This window comes from Arabidopsis thaliana, chromosome 4, assembly GCF_000001735.4.
Source record: "Arabidopsis thaliana chromosome 4, partial sequence".
Classification (NCBI taxonomy): domain Eukaryota; kingdom Viridiplantae; phylum Streptophyta; class Magnoliopsida; order Brassicales; family Brassicaceae; genus Arabidopsis; species Arabidopsis thaliana.
In genome coordinates this window covers 220667-237657 of record NC_003075.7, presented here as the reverse complement: position 1 = coordinate 237657, position 16991 = coordinate 220667, and the positions used below count along the sequence as shown (strand labels likewise).

Below are 16991 nucleotides of genomic sequence, written 5' to 3'. Positions count from 1 at the left end.
TAAATATTAATATTTTAGAGAGAAAAATGGACTAGAGAATCTCTTTATGCATAAAAAAAGATTTTTTGGATAGCCGTTACTGAACGACAAATCCTTTTCAGTCTCTCCTCTTTCTCTCGACAGAGCGATTTCAAGTCTTTCTCTCATAGATTAGAACTTTTTGCGATTGAAAAAACTCTTGTCCGTTCAATTTATAGTTTAAGATAGTTATGTAGTTTAGGATCTCGTTGTTTTCTTCTATATTCTCGTTAGTTGAGGCTGTTATTTAGGGTTTTAGGTTTTGTCAATTTCTGAAAGACTTATGACAGAGTCTATTGATTTAAATCGATCAGAGTCCGAGTCTGATAACAACACCGACGACGTTACTCCTATTTTTGCAATTGATGACTCTTCAAAAGGGTATGTTTCTCTTCGTCCATCTCTTGTTCGTTCCTCAATTATATTTTGTGGTTTGGTTTATATTTGTTGCAACTTGATGAATTTGGGGGTGGGTGTTATATATATATGTGATTAAGGTTTTTATGTGTGATGATTAAGATTAGTGGGAAATTTATAATATCAGTTTTAAGTATATATGTTTATATGTCATTAGGGTTTGATCTTATGATTGCTTTGTGATGTTTGATTTGTGGTTAAAGATACAGAAGAGTGAGTGGTCCTACTAGAAGATCAACTAAAGGAGGATGGACAGCCGAAGAGGTACTTATATCTCTTGTTATGTCTTGTCCAAGTTATATAAATGTGTCACTGAAACCTTTTTTCCATCTTATGCAGGACCAAATTTTGACGAATGTTGTGAAGAAGTACCAAGGGAGGAACTGGAAAAGGATTGGTAAATAATATTTTGATGTGTTAGCCATCAATATTTGCCCTAAAACCAATATACACTATATGAGTTTTTTTTCTCTTGTCTTTGGTTTAGCTGAATGCCTTCCTGGGTCGGAAGAGAATAGGAGGAATGATGTCCAATGTCAGCACCGTTGGCTTAAGGTTCTTGATCCAAGCCTCCAAAAAGGAGCTTGGAAAAAAGAGGTAACTACTTTTGCATTCCTTTCTTAATATATGCTATGTTACGTTGTTTCATTACCTAGTGATCATATATGTCTCTTGATATTCAGGAAGATGAACTCTTAAGTGAGTTGGTTAAAGATTATATGGAGAATGATAGGCCTCCATGGTCAAAAATTTCAAAGGAACTCCCTGGTCGCATCGGCAAGCAATGCCGCGAAAGGTTTCTTACATTTTTCTTTCTTTTCACATTTGGTTTGTGAACTTGATGACAAGTCCACATTTTCCCCATAATGTTGATTATGGGTTTTTTGTTATGTCTTAGGTGGCATAATCATTTGAATCCGACTATTATAAAATCTCCATGGACTAGAGAAGAGGAATTAATTCTCGTTCAAGCACAAAGAGGAAACGGCAACAAATGGGCAGAGATTGCCAAGCTATTGCCTGGAAGGTTTGTCCTTAAAACTAAGAAAACATTGTTGTGGATTTAACTAACCTTCTTGTTCGTGAAAACTAACAGGACGGAGAATAATATTAAGAACCATTGGAATTGTTCAGTTAAGAAAAGGCTAGAGCAGTTTCCTAGTAACCTCTTCTCTGGTGTGGTCTATGGTTCTAAACCTAGTTCTGGTTTTGAATACAACTTTTTCAATCAAAGAAACACGATGGTCGAGAGTTGCATAACATCACAAATCAAGGAAGCTGCAAAGAGTCCTCAAAGGGATTTCTTGGATTTAACTTTAGGACTGAATTGGAGGAGCATTTCTTCATCCACAAGCTCTCTTAGAGGAGAAGAATCAGTCTCATCATCAGTAGACTCAGTTTGTGCAAGACTCAATGGTAAGGCTGAAATATTATCTCATTGGATACGTTCTACAATTGATCATCACATGTTAACAAGTCTTTATGTAAAAGTTTCAGCGTGTTTAGAAACTCCACAGAACAGCAACAACGATACTGTGTGCGTAAAGGAAGTGAGGGAGATGAAAGAGAGACTTAGAATGGCTGCGAGGACTTTCGACACACCCTCCATTATCTCCAAAACAAGCTCACCAGCTTCAGGTTTGAAACGGCTCAGACAAAAATACGATACACCGTTTCCAACAGATGCTCGAAGTCACATGTCAAGTGAGGAAGATCACTCAGTTTCAGCTTCTCCTTCATCCAAATACAGATTTGTGAAACGCAACACCTGCTCTGGCTCAAAACCCTTGGAGAGGCGTTTAGATTTTGACTTTCTGTGAGAAGAGAAAGTGCTTTTGATTTCTTTTTGCTTTTTAGCTTTCGTATTTAGGAATCATAGAGTTTAATAATAACTCATTAAACTTTGCTTTATTTTCCTTGATGTACAAGTAAACATAGGTTTTATGGTAGTCTTTTAATTTATTTTGTTTCCGATATATTTATCAGGAAGAAAGAGAGAAGCTTCTCTTCTTGTGTGTGGTAATTTCTCATCACCTTCCTAATTTCCTAATCCGAGTAAAAAGTTAAAAAGCCTTTACAAAAAGTTACCCTAATACATATACTTATACAAGTTCCTCTCGTGAAAAGAAAAAAGGAAGCACAATCTTTATATCTTGAAAGCATTCTCTGTGTAATGAGTCGTAAGATCCAAATCACGGCCGTATCGGCGGAAAATCTGGTCGACGGTAGAAAACCGGTGAATAAGAACGCCTTCGTTGTCTTCGACATGGCCGGGAACTATTGGAAACAGCCAATGAGGACGAGTGTCGACGAGGTCGGTGGGAATTGTCCGATGTGGGAGGATGAGCTAGAGACTGAGTTTTCGTCGGAGGAAAAAGCGACAAGCGTGATGTACGTTCAGGTTTTATGTCGGAGTTCAGGGAAGGATAAGCGCGTGGGAACGGCACGTGTGCCGGTAAAGGATTTTACGGGAGAATATGCACCGGAGGGATTTATGCACTGTTTGAGTTACAGATTGTGGGACGAACATGGTCGAAGAAACGGGATTGTCAATTTCTCTGTTAGGATTCTGCCCCAAAAATCTGATCTTAAATCCGGTCTTGTGCGTCCGTTTTGGTTACGTTAGTGTTTAGGTTACAGATCGGACACGTTTTTTTATTATTATTATGGTTTTCTCTGATTTGCATTAATTCGGTCTAGTGAAATAAACTCTGTTGGCTAATTTGTTTGAGGCAATAAAAAAGAAACATTAAAATAGATGACAATAATCAACCAAAGAAAAGTAAATAGATGAAAATTGTTATATTACAATTTGCTTATTTTTCTCATTAAATATAATTTTTTTCAGTAAAATCGAATTTACATTTAGATTTTTGGACTTGTTGTTAATATATTTTTAAGTAGTGTAACTACACAATTTAAAAACTAGATGTCTAGATCCAAACCAACAACTTTTTCTATAATAAAGGATTCTACAATTATAATTTATTTATTTATTGGTAAAATCAACCAGTGTTGATATCACAAAATTGTTGCGGTTAACGTTTATGTTAAAAAGATGTTGTGTGTTTACGTTCAAAAGATAATCCAAAGGTTTTGATTGAGACATTATCAAAAGATACGCACACCGTGACACGTAATGGGCTAGAAAACAAAACGTAATGCAGTCTCAGTATTGAAGATTAAAACGGCAAGCAGTTTCAGGTGCTTTTAGATGGGCCTAAACTAAAGAGGAAAATTGATAGCGGATACTTTAAATCAGTCTCAGTATTGAATATTAAAAAACGGCAAGCAGTTTCAGCCTTTCAGGTGCTTTTAGATGGGCCCAAACTAAAGAGGAAAATTGATAGAAATGGGTCGGATACTTTAAATCAGTATCAGGCACGAAGCGGTTTTACTCGGATAGTTACAAACGGCCTGAAGCGGTGGACTATGCATTGTGGTGTCGTTTATGCTTAACTAAGTCGTACGCTGTGTCGTTTAACTGAAGAAAGCATGTATTGCAGTCTCTGAGTAAAACTTAAAAACGGCACTGAAACTATCAACATTTATACACTTACTAGGAGATGAATGTTGTATTATTCTCTTGCTTGCTTGCTTTGGCTGCTGCATTTTTGCTGAGACGAAATAATGAATCCTCAAACCGATAAAGTGGTGAGAAGAACGACGATGGTGGCGACTGCTGTTGCTTCCTACTTTCTCTTAACCGGCGATTACGGTCCCGAACCCAACGTTCTTGATCCCGTTAGTTCCCCCATTTTCTCCTTTCTGCGAATTTGATTATTTAGTTTCCATGAAAATCTGGATAATGAAACTCGTTTCTGATTAGTTTTTGACAAAATTTGGAATCAGAAGATCGATTTAGGGTGATTCTTCTTAGTATTTATCTTCCTCTATGATACTTCTTCTAGTTGAAGTTTTGGTAATACGAATGTGGAACTAATTGCTTGATCGATCGATTGTTTGTGTTATGATTCAGGTTTAGTTATTGGTGGGTTATGTTACATCTGTTCATGTTAGTTATTGAACATTGGGTGCGTTTTCTCAGCCATTTAGGTCTTAATGGTATTTTTTTTTGGGTGTATTTGCAGATCAAAAGGAAGATATTAGCAGCACAAGATTCTGTGAAGCAATTCATCTTTGGACCAAAGGGAGAGCCATCTGGTAAAGAACCATCTGACACTGCTAAATGAACATGTTAGCTAGAAATGTTTGTCAATCTACTTTTGTGATCAACAACTATGGTTTAACCCTTTACTTTGACTTTGTTTCCAGTAACAAGTCTTAATCTCTTCCCTAGTACTTGCACAATCAAATATCATGTTGTGAATGTTTTGAATCAAACGACACCAATGTACATGCCAGATCAATCTAGAATTACATATTCACAAATCAGCACACATATCTTTCCTAAGAAAATACTATGGAGAGCCTAAGCATGAAGGAGAAATAGTCAGTTAATTCTTTGCCTTTTGAATGCCGGGTGAATGGTAACTTCCAAAGAATCGAGTTTGTCGATACTCTCTATACATTCTCGCATTCTCTTTACAACTTTAGGTATATTCGCAGCGTTCCTCGACATTCTTTCCTTGAGCTGAATCCATTTCTCTTCAGAGTCTTGCTCTTCCAACACACCAGGTACCTGTGCTTCTGCATTTAAAAGAAAAACACCGAAGATTGGTTAATACAGCAAACTGATATGAGGGGAAGATGACAAAGATCAGTGCAGGCTCTTGTGTATCTCTACAATACTATGAACTCTTCTCAAGCAAAGTCTCTTATGAACTACAACATTATTATGCGCCTATTTTCTGCATTAAATATAAAACACAGCAGATTGATTGATATATCATACTGATAAGAGAGGAAGAAGAAAAGAATCACTGCAAGCTTATGTTTCTCTACGATACTGTGAATACTTGACAAGATCTTCAAAACTACAAAAAAGACTCTAGCTTTTAGCTTTAACCTTGACAAGTTCTAGTGAGTGTAGTTGATTCATCACCAATTCTCACGAAGAGAAAAGACACATAATTTCCAGGAATAAGCCCTAAATTTAGACCTGCTTATAATTTCTCTAACCAAAAAGTGATTTCGCAAAAACCAAAAAAAAAAGGAACAAAGAAGGAACCTGCCTGCGATAGTGAGGCATGACGACGGAAGAGGATCCGACCCGGAATCGATGTTGGGGAAAACGGGTATGTGGGAAGATAGCGCAGAATCAAGAGTGTTCCTGAGATGATCCGGTAGGGTTTGCCTGTACTCGGAGATCTTCTTGGCCATCTGCTTCACATCTGACTCCAATTTCTCCAGATCTCCTTCATCCATGTCAAGTTCGGGATCTGAAGCCATTGATTCCATTGAGATTCGAGGTTCTCCGAAAACTCAAGGTTCTGTAGAAGAGATACTATGGAGGGTTTTTTCAAAATTGAGGAGCGTCTTTAACTCTGAAGACTGGGACTGTGTGATAAAATGATAATAACGTTAAAAGAGGGTGTATCCAAAACGACGTCGTTAACCTGTAAAATGAACCACTGTTTGCTTTTTCATTGCTGTTGAAACATTATCGTGGTTACAAACAAACATATGTGTAGACCCTTTTAGAGGGGAAAATAATAATTGTGGATCGAAAAACATATGCAAATGTAGTATAAGTGACGACTCTTTGGAATGTGACCGTGAGGAGTAACAGATGCAGCAATTCTCTCACTATCAAAATCCTATGGCTTCATAGCTTGGCCCCGAAGGATGGCTTAATAGTCACAGCTTCTCTTAACACAGCTTCTTGCGTCAATGATACCACCAGCTGCACACAAATTATCAAACTATATATTAACGTTTGAAAAGAATAAGAGCTCGATTTTTGCAAACCACATTAGATTCTTCATTCTTCTTCGATGCAACAACGTACCTCTCCCTTTCTGTTGAACATTTTGCCAGTTGCAAAACCGCGGCTTTCGGTCGCAGTTGGACTCACTATCTGCACAAGGGAAATGTTGTTAGTATATTTTTCTTGTTCAGAGTTTTCATTTCTTAAGGATTCAGTCACATCTTTAACAATAACAATAACACTAAAAATGTTGTGGCTTACTTCTTTTACCATGTCAATGTAAACACAAAGATAAATATCCCTACGTGGTTGATCTATACACTTCAACGAATATCAGCTAAACAAGCAAGTTGTTCTAATCTATAGTTGCTAGTGTTCTCCAAAACAACTCAAAGTTGCGCGAAGTATTTTAGACAATTTGAGTTTCAGTTGACCTAAACAAAACATTTGGTTTTCTACTAGTAATAACTTTTCCTTCTTAAGAAAACTTCTCCTACTCTTCAGAAAAAAAGAAGAAGAAAAACATGAGCTTTTCTTACCACAAACAACAACCAATCATCTGCTCTTACAGGTCGGTGGAACCACATCCTGCAAAGGGACATAAGAAAAGTAAGAAACTTTTACTCGAGGCATTGTTTTCGAAGATGGTAAAATCAAGATAATAGACGATAGAGCAGGTATGTAATTATGTGTGCGCCTGCGTGTATATATATGAATTAAGTCGTTTGTACTTATGTAGGGAGAATGATACAAACTCACACTTCGCTAAGACAAAAGAAAAAGCTTACGAGTGGTCCAGGCTAAGAGCAGCTACACTCATGCCCTCTCTCCGGTGAGGGTTTAAACTGATAGTGGCGAATATCAAATCGGAAGCAAATGCAACCACACATCTGCAAAACAATGGCGGGCGACGCATGACAATCAGATAGACTGCAAGAGATATATCATACATGTCCAAACAAACGCTCTAGTTGCCAATGTTAAGACAATCTGGATTACATTTCAACTATATCAACCGGTGATACTTAAATATCGCTGATAGGTGAATTCCTTGGAATGCTAAAGGTGAACGCTACAATAATTCAAATTGTCTAGATATGAATAAGTACCAAGTTTTTAGGCGGCTTTCTATTTAATACCACTGAAGTAGAGTTGCTCACCTGTGCAAAGCTTGATCATCATCAGAAAGTTTTCCCTTTGCTCTAAACCAATATTTTAGTCTGCAAGATGATTATAGGAAAGAAATGGTTAGTTCTTATCAGCAACCACGTAAACAACAAAATTGATTAATTCATGAGTTAGACAACTAGGATAACCTTGGAGGAGACTTATTCTGTTTAGTGGAACGATTTGGCTCACAAAATCGAATATCTATAGGGAATGGAACACTAATTTCAGTTGCAACTTGGTTTCGGTAATCCCTGAAATGAAGGAATAATTGAGAAGTGTATGACTCTGATGAGCTCTTGGAATAATAGGTCTGGCAAACTTCCACTTACCTAGGTAGCAGAGGCTCAGTAACAAGCCGTTCAAGCATCTCCTCCCTTGGTAGAAGCTGCAGTAGGTTGGGATCAAACTGACAATCATCGCAATTCATTTTATAAGCCTGAAAGTAGGAGAAATGATTTACCGTTTCAGGAGCTGGTGTATGAGGCATGGTCGACTCCTGGTGAATAAAACCTTGTTGCTTTTTCTGTAAAACCAAAGAAAAACAGAAGCTACAAGGTTTTTAACTGTTGTGTTAAAGTGTGAAAAGCTATTCGCTGATTATGACATAGTAAGAGAAACACAGAGATTCATAATGAAATATTTCAGGAATATAACATGAAACCTGAAATGACGCGAACAAGGTGAATATAGTTTTTCCTTTCTGTCTAGCATCTACACTTCTGGTGGCAAAGTTGTTGCCGTCACGTAAGCGGTTAACATCATATATGATGGGAACTGCAAGAGTAGCAAACTATGATAATTTACAAAGTGTAACAGATGTGTGAGCTTTAGAGAAATCCGGGGAAAACAGCAGGCATGGTTTTAAGGTAGGAGGAAAAGCAATTGCTTGCTTACTTGCAAAAGCACATTAAAACTACCCCTTACTATTTATATCTCCAACAAGAAGGAAATAGCAATGAAAATTATGGACTATCTTCATAGTTTCAACAGTTTTTGATGCTGCGGCAAGTGCCTGCGAAGCATAGACAGTTGTGTCACAGTGATTACTATATATTTCCATTGCCTGATATAAATAGAACATAACAAGCTACATATGCAAATGGATGATCAGCAGGGTTACTAAATACATGACGTAGCCTTACATGAGTAAATTTCATACCTGTCCAACTAATTGCCCTCCATAAACCTTTCCATAGGTTGGAGCATTAGGTGGGGTGAACCCCCGGTATACATTCAACTACAAGAAAGAAGTACAAAAAATATGAGATTCCTTGAATTTACTGGCAGAGAAAGTAATATATAAGGTAAGAAGCGAACAGAAATTTGTAGAAATGTGGAAGAAAGAATGCTATAATTCTGATTCCAAGGAATGGTGGTAAAAGTGAATGGTTAGAACTTTGATCATAAGAACTGAAATGGAACTAAATGAAGGGCAGTTAGGGGAGACTCGCACATCTAATGGTTCTAGATATAGTATGTCTTCCACAAGACAGCGTTCCTTATCTGAATCCGAGACTGACTTTATTTCAAGTAAAGCACGATGATCAGACATCAACAGCAAGCAGGTAAGCTGCAAGAACAGAAATAAAAACAGTACTCAGTATGCTATTACCATTAGCATAACATGAGCTCAAGGAAACCAAGGCCACCTAAGGAAAGTAGAGAGAATTTTTAGCAAACACCTCTGTCACAGCAACAACATCTGCTGAGTAAACATCCCCGAAAATACCTATTTGAGAATTAATTGAAGCCAATTCAATAACCATAAACAAAAATTAACACACTGACACAGAAGAAAGGCCAGAATTGAAAGATTCATCCTCTCACCATGGCCGAAGAAATCATATCGTTTCAAAGGGAACTCTTGATAGTTTTCCTCTCCGGCTGATCTCAGAACCTGAGCCTGCAAACACAAGTAAAAAATAGTTATAAATAAACACGGTGCAGTAGCCTTAGTCTATCTAACTTCCTAACCTATGGAGATAAGACAGAAGTAACTTGACACAGACACGAACCTGTCCTTGCAAGAGAAAATAAACTCCATCCACATTTTGATTTTCACGAACCACATAATCACCTCTGTCTGTGAAGCACATTCCCAAAGAAGATCACATTGTGTAAAAACATAATATCTGTCTCTAAAATCACTGCTCAAGTGCTTATACTCAAGAACACACACTGACACTGAAAACAGATCAACAAAACATAACGAAATTCCCAATCAAACTGACTTCGAGATAAGAACAAGATTAAAATCCCAGAATCACTGACCATAACCTTTGAAGACAACGACTTCGGAGATTCTCTTCAGAGAGGAACTAGGTAACCGCTGCAACAAGGTCACATTCCCAAGGAACTCGACAACTACAAACCAAAGCAACCAATCATATGAAAAATCATCCGAATCTTGGAAAAACTCTCAGTTCAACATCTCTTTCATTTCTCCGGCGATAGAACAAAGAAAAAAGATATCGGAATTACCTGATTCAGTGTTCATGACGGTGTAGAGACTGTCGAAACGTTGGCCGGCAAATTCAATCATTCAACTAAAAATATGCTGACCAAACAAATAAAAAATGCAACGAGGTAATTATCCAGTACCCTTGGGTATACGATAGAGTCTGTGGACACCGCTCAGATGCAGTGCTGACAAATTTAATGGGCCTATAGCTAAAAGCCCAAATTTGTTGGTCCTAAATCCTAATACGCTGTCCTATAGAAAACAAAAGTTTCTTCTACACTCAGCACAGATCCGACCCGACCCGACCCGACCCGACCCGACAGCTTCCGAAGACGAAATTTCTACATTGCACGTCTTTCTCCGCTAGTCTCGAGGATGCTAATGGAATCTTTCGAGCATCTATGGTGACTGGTGAGTAGATTCTTCTTGCCCACAAGTTTCTTTCATTGTTTCGTCTTTACGAACTATGGTTGACTTGAACATTTCGTAGATAACAAATTCCACTTGTCTTCTCTCTCTCTAATTCGTGTCTTCTTCAGCGCCAAAAGAAATCACTTGATTGTTAAAAATTCTTCTTTTTTTATTTTAGAGTAGTTGGTGGTGGTTTCGGACACAAATCTTGGAACACAAGCTTGATCCGACCAGCTTATGATTATTCTGTCTTTATTCTTAGAGCCTCTTGATCCACACTGACTAATCTCGTGTCAGTGGGTTCTGGTGGAGTACTCCGATCCCATCGCCAGAAAATTCAACAGAGGATGCTTGCTTGCTTCATAGGTTCTCATGTCGATACTGTGTTGTGTTCCTGTACTTGAATGTGTGTACTGCTTGGGTTGTACCCATTGGTTGTGGAAGAAATGTTTATACTCAGCAGGTCACGAGAGTGAGAATTGGGGATTAGCTACATCTGATGAGTTTGAGCCTATCCCTAGGATCTGCCGCTTGATCTTAGCCGTCTATGAGGAGAATCTTCATGACCCTATGTGGGCACCTCCTGATGGTTATGGGATTGATCCAAATCATGTTATTCTGAAGAAAGACTATGACCAGACTGAGGGTCGTGTGACGCCTTACATGATCTACTTGGATCATGAGAATGGTGATGTGGTCTTGGCTATTAGAGGGCTGAATTTAGCTAAGGAGTGTGATTATGCTGTTCTTCTTGATAACAAACTTGGGCAGACTAAGTTTGATGGAGGTTATGTACATAACGGGTTGTTAAAGGCGGCCATGTGGGTTTTTGAAGAGGAGCATGTGGTTCTAAGGGAATTACTCGAGGCAAACCCGAGCTATTCCTTGACGTTTGTTGGACATTCGTTAGGAGCAGGGGTTGTTTCTTTGCTTGTCTTATTCGTGATTCAGAACCGGGTTAGGTTGGGGAACATTGAGAGAAAGAGGATTAGATGCTTTGCTATTGCTCCTCCAAGATGTATGTCTCTCCATCTAGCAGTGACATATGCAGATGTCATCAACTCTGTTGTTCTACAGGTATGATGATTGTATATATCAGCCTCTATTGACTCGTTTAGGTGACTCTTCTGATCCATTTTACGTGCTGCTCTGGATAAACCAGGATGATTTCTTACCTCGGACTACCACAGCTCTGGAGAATGTCTTCAAGTCAATTATCTGGTAATGAAACAGTATGAAATTCAAAAGCAGTTATTATGTTATAAGCCTAAGTTTAGACGATGAAAAACATCTCATGCTCTTGTATAAATCTTAAACCTTCAGCTTGCCATGCTTGTTGTGTCTCACATGTTTGAAAGATACATTCACATTCGAGGAGAGGAAGCTCAAAGATGCAAGGCGTCTATATGCTCCTGGTAGGTTATACCATATCGTCGTGCGCAAGCCCTTGAGGTATTTATACTTTATGTTTACTCATGTGCTTCAAAATCGTTTTCGTCAACTCGAAGACACGGGTTTCAAAGTGAAAACCATGCCCTTGGTATACAGATTAGGAAGATATCCACCTGTTGTGAGAACAGCTGTCCCAGTTGATGGGAGATTTGAGCAGATTGTTCTCTCCTGTAATGCAACAGCGGATCATGCCATCATCTGGATTGAAAGGGAATCACAGAGAGCTCTCGATGTGAGTACCTTGAAATGTGTTTTGCTTTTTGTGACTGCTTCAGCTTTTGGAGATGGTGAGTTCTGACAAACGCACTTTCTTTGTGGTGAAATTTTTTAGTTAATGGTGGAAGAGGACCAAGTTATGCAGATTCCGGTGGAGCAGAAAATTGTACGCCAGAAATCAATTGTTGAGGATCATGACGAAGAATACAGAGCGGCTATAATGAAAGCAGCTTCTCTGAACATCCCCATGTCTCCATCGCCGTCTTATGGAACATTCCATGATACAGAAGAAGGAGAAAGCTCTGCAGGATCAGGCATGGAAGGATCCCCTTCCGGGTGGTCCTTCAAAGGAATGAGAAGAAAATGGGATCAATTCATAGATTGCCATTTTCCTGTAAATGACAACAGTGAACATATGATCTTCAAAAATCAGGAATCTCAAGCTTTGTTGTGTGGTCAAGAAACATGAAAATCTTGTTATAGGTGTAAATGTAGAAAATAGGATATAGAATCAGAGAAGCAAAGTAGATGAAATTCATTATTGAGAGATTTAAGAATTTCTTTGTTGTTATAGCTCTTTTTGTGTGTAACACAGCCTGTAATGTTGCTAGCAATTTCTTCTGAAATATCAATGGACATACCACTTATATTGTTCTATACACTATTCATCTTACAACTTACAAGCTCAGTTTACAATCTTGGTTTTGATTCCCTCCAACTTAGCTATGCTGAATTGGTAAACCCAAGCCAAGACGTTCTTATTATATGTAACCAGGCGCTAATAAGTGTTTTTAGTAGCATGGTGGAGGACTATATATATTCACTCGGGGTTGGTCTCTTGTGTCCCTGGAGCCAAACCAAGATCCGGAACGGCTTCACCTGCAAGTGAAAGTAACCCCAGGTTATAAAACCTTGAGAAGACACTAAATTCCACTAGGAGAATATGAAACGGAAGCTATACCATGCATTCGTTTGAGGAATCTCTCAAACTCTTTGAAGTTTTGAGACTCCATCAGAGTTGGGTTAAGCCTCAGGTAAGTGAAACATGAAAGGTGGCGACCATCAGGATCGGTAAGGGGCTTTGCGTTTTCAAGTATCTTGTTGTAACCTTCTCTGTCATAACAAGGAAGAGCATTTTCACTAGCAACAGGTATACTAGCATCCCAAGCAGCATTCAGCACCTGAAAAAATTAACAATGGAAAGAAAAATTTGGCAAGTTAAGATTTTGGCCTAAACAAATTAAAGCCAATCACTTGTATAAGTTGAAGAAGTTTTGACCTGCCAAACTAGACCTTCTGGATCTGCCAGAGCCTCTGGGAAATCCTCATGTTGATCAAGTGTCCGTAACTCCACACATGTGAAGTTGAGAGCAGCATCATGTTTCTTAAACATTGCAGCTATTGGACCATAGCCATCACGGTTTGAGGAGTTGTAGAAGCCAGCAGTGAGTTCAGCAGCATGACTAGCTGTTTTATACCACCAGTGTATACCTGAGAGCTGATTTCCAAAAATGGATAGACAAACAAATGGTTCTATCAACACAAGCCAGAAAAATATAGTATAATATAGTGCACTAGCCCCATCAATAGAGCTTTGTTTACCTTTGCAGCAATGCAAGTTCCTTCGAAAGCCAAATTTGCCATAGCAAGAACACGATCACCATGGTCAATCAGAACTCTTGAGTACCAATTAAGAAAGAATCTACCATAGTAGCTGTCATAATCGCCTCCATCGCGAAAAAATCCAGTCCCATGTGGTGTTGAATTATAAGTCTCTGTGTTATCAGGTCCTCTGCCCCAAAAGCTGTGGCCTCTTACTTCTGCAGCCTCCTTTAAGCTATTCATCAAATATTTATCATAACACTGCGCAGATAGGACAGCACAGCAGAGAAGATATATCGGTAAGTAAACTAATAAATTAGTTGTCCAAATAGCAATGTAAGATAATAATGTAATTTTGTATACGCTTATGATGCGTCAAAAAGATTACCTGGAATTCACCAATACCAGGGTATTTCCACCCAAATTGTGCAGGGTATGAAGGATACCTCAGCTCCCCACATGGACCTAGTCCAACTTCAATTTCAGGGATGATTTTCTCCTCAAAGAATTCATCAAATTCCACACGAAAGCTTCTCATGTAATCAAAGTAAACCTACATAACAAGTGATTTCATAGAGTCAGTAAACACTTCTTATTACAGATCAACTTCTCATTCTTCCTACTACAACTCGCTGCAGATTACATTCTTCGAATGATAATTTGCTACAGATTTTTTAGCATGGAGTAGTAGAAAGCCATACCTCAAGAGCAGTCCGTCCTCTTAAAACACGTTGCTTGTCAATTCCCCAAGTAAGGCATTCAGTGTTACGCCTGCCAGCACTGTCAGTGAAGTAGATGTCAGGATTGCTTTGACCAATTTCTCTCACCCACTCAGGGATTTGTATATGCACATCATCTCCAACATTGCCTCCACATTCGTGAAACGACATAACAACCTGAAGTCAATTCAAGTCAAGAACACTTTAAAAAGGTTCATCCTCAACTCTGCATATCTTTCACTAAACTGAACTGAGACTCATCGATCAAATAACATTACCTGAATCTTAAGTCCAAGCTCACGAATCATCTGAAAAAGTTTCTTGTAACCACTCCAGTTATAAACCTGTGGTGTATGTGACTCAACAATTCCCCACCAGCAGTCAACCATAACACCATCAACATTAACCGACTTTAAAGTTCTTAACTGATCCAAAAGCTCCTCCGGTTCCACCACTTCCGAGTTCATATCAATCACTCCCAGCTACATCATTCAACAGCCAAATCAACCAAACACACACACAAATCTCTAGCCAACAAAAATAAAATCAAAAGAAGACTCACTGGTAGCATAACATATACAGGAACACACGCTGTGCCAGCAAAATCACGCTCTTCGAAATGCACAATTTCTTCATCAACCTAACAAAACGAAGAGTAAAATTGATTCTGGTCACAAACGAGTGAATCATCCAAATGAAATTCCACACTTACGAGCTGATCAGTAGAATCGTCGTCGTCATCAATTGGAACTCGATCTTCCTCAGTACTCTCTGCTCTCAGTTTCACCTTCGCGAGAACCAAAGGCCTAGCACCGGAAAATGTAGAAACACCACGCCAATCTCCAACGCTGAACGGTAACGAGCTCCGAGCCGATACTCTCGTCGGAGCTCCAAGCTTCACGCTCACTGGAATTACACTATGATTCAACCTAATCGCCATCACTAAACCAAAATTATCTCAAATTCAGTTAAAATTGGATTTTCGTGGAATGTGAAATCAAAAGCCACGTGAAGGCTTATTCATGGGATCCAAGAATCATTGGTTGGTTCAAATCAATTTTGAAATCCTAAAAAAGTTTTCAGGATTCACTCAGATCCGTTGAGTACAAAAGGGTTTTGTCTTTTACCACTTTTTTTCTAATCCACGTGGCGTGACCTGACACGTCAGATAAGTACGCGCGTTGCAACTTTATCAAGGGGCTTTTGTGAATATTACTATGGGCTTTTCAGAATATATTATTGGGCCTGTAAAGTCACGTCACTAAAAAAAGTAGTTTATCTACATCAAATGTGTTTATTATTTAATAACTTTAGTGTGTTGTTGTACTTGCACGAGTGTATATGAATTTAGAATAATACTATCTTAAACAATCGGCTAAGCTATTTATAATCTGTAAGATTGATACTAACGATGTAACATTAATGTATTAATCCGAAGACAGTCGTGCATTGTAGTGGCAAATGTTGTATGTCAGATGTGTCGCGTCTGTAATCAATGCGCTACGTCTCTCTGTCTTAACAAAATCATTGAAGCTTTAAATTTGAATTTCATTATTTTACAATTGCATTTCTCTCGTAAGTCGTAACTTTCATATTCATTTTTTGAAGATTTTTTAAGGATAAAATGTGAATTACTATTACCAAAAGAAACATTGTTATTTACTTTGGGACAGCTTCTAGATATGGACCCCAACAAAAAAAAAAAAAAAAAAAACTGAAACTAATACAAGTCAAGACCCAACTATAGTAACTAGGTTTGGGTGAACCATTGGGACAACAATCTTCCACAACCTTTGCGATATTGTCACGGATGGTTATGTCAATCTGCCACAAAACAATCTTAGGAGAGAACTTGAAGTGTTGTGCAATCTCTCATTTCTTTCTCTCCGAAGAAAGAAAATTGTTGCTTGTATAATGAGAATTAAAGACTTCAAGTTCTCACTCAACTTTAAATTTATCTAACTTTTCTCTTTGTCGTGGTTCATGTCGCTTCTTTTTCATCCTGAATGCAATTTGATATAGGATCCCATTGGTTAGGATTGTATATGTTTTGTAAAATTTAGGGTAATATATAGACTTTTATACTATAATTTTATTATTATATACATTTAAAAAATGTCTAGGGCATCTAAAATTAAATTAATTGTTTCTATGAAAATAGAAAATATAAACACAAACATATGGCTATAATGAGTGTGTTGTGCCAACAGAAATAATTTATAAAATTAAACACAAAGTTTTGTCGTTATGGAAATAAATGTGCATGCAACCACAAGTGGTGCGTTACTAAATTATGTAGGGCTTCGTGGATAGAGATGGATCAATTATTATTTTCACGAGTTTCTTGCCTTCATTTCAGCCAGCTCTCTCCTGATCTTGCCTTCAATTTTATTACTATTTTTTTACTGCCACTTGCTATATTTACTTACTTCGGACAAAATAGTGCTTTGATGGTAAACAAATAACGATCGGTATATGCGATGTCTCGCGATTGATTATCAAACTTGAACAGTAGTGTGTATTTGTTTAATATATAATCTATTAGAGTATCATGGAATTATTCGGGTGAAATGCGCATTTATATCTATCATAGAAACTAGAATCTTCACTATCCAAATAGTATATTCCATTTTCTTGCAACTACGTATAACTACATTCTGTTTGTCATATATTTAAGATCGAGTAACAAAAAATT

General features: G+C 38.0%; 6 protein-coding genes and 1 long non-coding RNA gene across 11 annotated transcripts; 4 read left to right on the top strand and 3 right to left on the bottom strand.

Moving 5' to 3' along the window:
* Positions 1–75: 75 nt before the first annotated feature.
* Positions 76–3061, top strand: MYB3R2 (myb domain protein 3r2; the record flags this gene model as incomplete). Of its 2 annotated transcripts, NM_116278.1 has the most annotated exons (9): positions 76–399; positions 645–699; positions 775–832; positions 923–1032; positions 1119–1231; positions 1334–1462; positions 1532–1851; positions 1933–2251; positions 2950–3061. In NM_116278.1, exons 1-9 carry the CDS (start codon positions 302–304, stop codon positions 3059–3061), a joined length of 1314 nt encoding a protein of 437 aa, NP_567179.1. In that variant the 5' UTR covers positions 76–301. The 2 variants fall into 2 exon arrangements, with proteins under 2 accessions (NP_567179.1, NP_849276.2); NM_178945.2 differs by lacking the exon at positions 2950–3061 and having other exon boundaries at positions 639–699; positions 1927–2444.
* A 944-nt stretch (positions 3062–4005) lies between these two features.
* AT4G00530 (UvrABC system protein A) lies at positions 4006–4730 on the top strand. Its single transcript, NM_116277.3, has 2 exons — positions 4006–4179; positions 4527–4730. The coding sequence occupies exons 1-2, from the start codon at positions 4066–4068 to the stop codon at positions 4626–4628; spliced, it is 216 nt and encodes a 71-aa protein (NP_191962.2). The 5' UTR covers positions 4006–4065; the 3' UTR covers positions 4629–4730.
* Positions 4719–5878, bottom strand: AT4G00525 (uncharacterized protein). Its single transcript, NM_148181.4, has 2 exons — positions 5571–5878; positions 4719–5085 (listed from the first exon to the last, which is right to left on the bottom strand). The coding sequence occupies exons 1-2, from the start codon at positions 5794–5796 to the stop codon at positions 4889–4891; spliced, it is 423 nt and encodes a 140-aa protein (NP_680547.2). The 5' UTR covers positions 5797–5878; the 3' UTR covers positions 4719–4888.
* On the top strand, positions 5708–5926 carry AT4G03655. Its single transcript, NR_141743.1, has one exon. It is a non-coding gene; the product is annotated as an other RNA (long non-coding RNA).
* AT4G00520 (Acyl-CoA thioesterase family protein) lies at positions 5907–10008 on the bottom strand. Of its 3 annotated transcripts, none has more exons than NM_001340256.1 (17): positions 9917–10008; positions 9707–9799; positions 9451–9619; positions 9263–9338; positions 9118–9164; positions 8889–9005; positions 8595–8672; positions 8360–8447; positions 8097–8209; positions 7896–7958; positions 7765–7820; positions 7582–7686; positions 7426–7485; positions 7054–7155; positions 6805–6853; positions 6347–6415; positions 5907–6241 (listed from the first exon to the last, which is right to left on the bottom strand). In NM_001340256.1, exons 3-17 carry the CDS (start codon positions 9529–9531, stop codon positions 6164–6166), a joined length of 1182 nt encoding a protein of 393 aa, NP_001319833.1. In that variant the 5' UTR covers positions 9532–9619; positions 9707–9799; positions 9917–10008; the 3' UTR covers positions 5907–6163. The 3 variants fall into 3 exon arrangements, with proteins under 3 accessions (NP_001319833.1, NP_001078340.2, NP_001328328.1); NM_001084871.2 differs by having other exon boundaries at positions 9451–9518; NM_001340257.1 differs by having other exon boundaries at positions 5934–6241; positions 9451–9799; positions 9917–9964.
* A 253-nt stretch (positions 10009–10261) lies between these two features.
* Positions 10262–12630, top strand: AT4G00500 (alpha/beta-Hydrolases superfamily protein). Of its 2 annotated transcripts, NM_116274.3 has the most exons (6): positions 10262–10307; positions 10486–11384; positions 11470–11528; positions 11631–11759; positions 11856–11991; positions 12091–12630. In NM_116274.3, exons 2-6 carry the CDS (start codon positions 10680–10682, stop codon positions 12442–12444), a joined length of 1383 nt encoding a protein of 460 aa, NP_191959.2. In that variant the 5' UTR covers positions 10262–10307; positions 10486–10679; the 3' UTR covers positions 12445–12630. The 2 variants fall into 2 exon arrangements, with proteins under 2 accessions (NP_191959.2, NP_974490.1); NM_202761.3 differs by having other exon boundaries at positions 10284–11384.
* Positions 12527–15369, bottom strand: BAM2 (beta-amylase 2). The gene is made up of 9 exons (NM_116273.5): positions 15009–15369; positions 14859–14936; positions 14575–14778; positions 14279–14473; positions 13966–14130; positions 13578–13838; positions 13255–13473; positions 12937–13156; positions 12527–12854 (listed from the first exon to the last, which is right to left on the bottom strand). The coding sequence occupies exons 1-9, from the start codon at positions 15234–15236 to the stop codon at positions 12796–12798; spliced, it is 1629 nt and encodes a 542-aa protein (NP_191958.3). The 5' UTR covers positions 15237–15369; the 3' UTR covers positions 12527–12795.
* Between the last annotated feature and the right edge of the window lie 1622 nt (positions 15370–16991).

What these genes read in the sequence shown, in the direction of transcription:
- AT4G00500 (NM_116274.3), top strand. Translation starts at nt 10,680, where the DNA reads ATGTCGATACTGTGTTGTGTTCCTGTACTTGAATGTGTGTACTGCTTG. An exon ending in GTCTTCAAGTCAATTATCTG is followed by an intron (nt 11,529 to 11,630) that starts GTAATGAAACAG and finishes TTAAACCTTCAG; the next exon opens with CTTGCCATGCTTGTTGTGTC. An exon ending in GTCGTGCGCAAGCCCTTGAG is followed by an intron (nt 11,760 to 11,855) that starts GTATTTATACTT and finishes CTTGGTATACAG; the next exon opens with ATTAGGAAGATATCCACCTG.
- AT4G00520 (NM_001084871.2), bottom strand. Translation starts at nt 9,977, where the DNA reads ATGATTGAATTTGCCGGCCAACGTTTCGACAGTCTCTACACCGTCATG. An exon ending in CGTTGTCTTCAAAGGTTATG is followed by an intron (nt 9,519 to 9,706) that starts GTCAGTGATTCT and finishes TGTGCTTCACAG; the next exon opens with ACAGAGGTGATTATGTGGTT. An exon ending in ATACACCAGCTCCTGAAACG is followed by an intron (nt 7,821 to 7,895) that starts GTAAATCATTTC and finishes AACCTACTGCAG; the next exon opens with CTTCTACCAAGGGAGGAGAT.
- BAM2 (NM_116273.5), bottom strand. Translation starts at nt 15,236, where the DNA reads ATGGCGATTAGGTTGAATCATAGTGTAATTCCAGTGAGCGTGAAGCTT. An exon ending in CTGGTATTGGTGAATTCCAG is followed by an intron (nt 13,839 to 13,965) that starts GTAATCTTTTTG and finishes CTATCTGCGCAG; the next exon opens with TGTTATGATAAATATTTGAT. An exon ending in GAACTTGCATTGCTGCAAAG is followed by an intron (nt 13,474 to 13,577) that starts GTAAACAAAGCT and finishes TTTGGAAATCAG; the next exon opens with CTCTCAGGTATACACTGGTG.
- AT4G00525 (NM_148181.4), bottom strand. Translation starts at nt 5,796, where the DNA reads ATGGAATCAATGGCTTCAGATCCCGAACTTGACATGGATGAAGGAGAT. An exon ending in GTCATGCCTCACTATCGCAG is followed by an intron (nt 5,086 to 5,570) that starts GCAGGTTCCTTC and finishes TTTTAAATGCAG; the next exon opens with AAGCACAGGTACCTGGTGTG.
- AT4G00530 (NM_116277.3), top strand. Translation starts at nt 4,066, where the DNA reads ATGAATCCTCAAACCGATAAAGTGGTGAGAAGAACGACGATGGTGGCG. An exon ending in AACCCAACGTTCTTGATCCC is followed by an intron (nt 4,180 to 4,526) that starts GTTAGTTCCCCC and finishes GTGTATTTGCAG; the next exon opens with ATCAAAAGGAAGATATTAGC.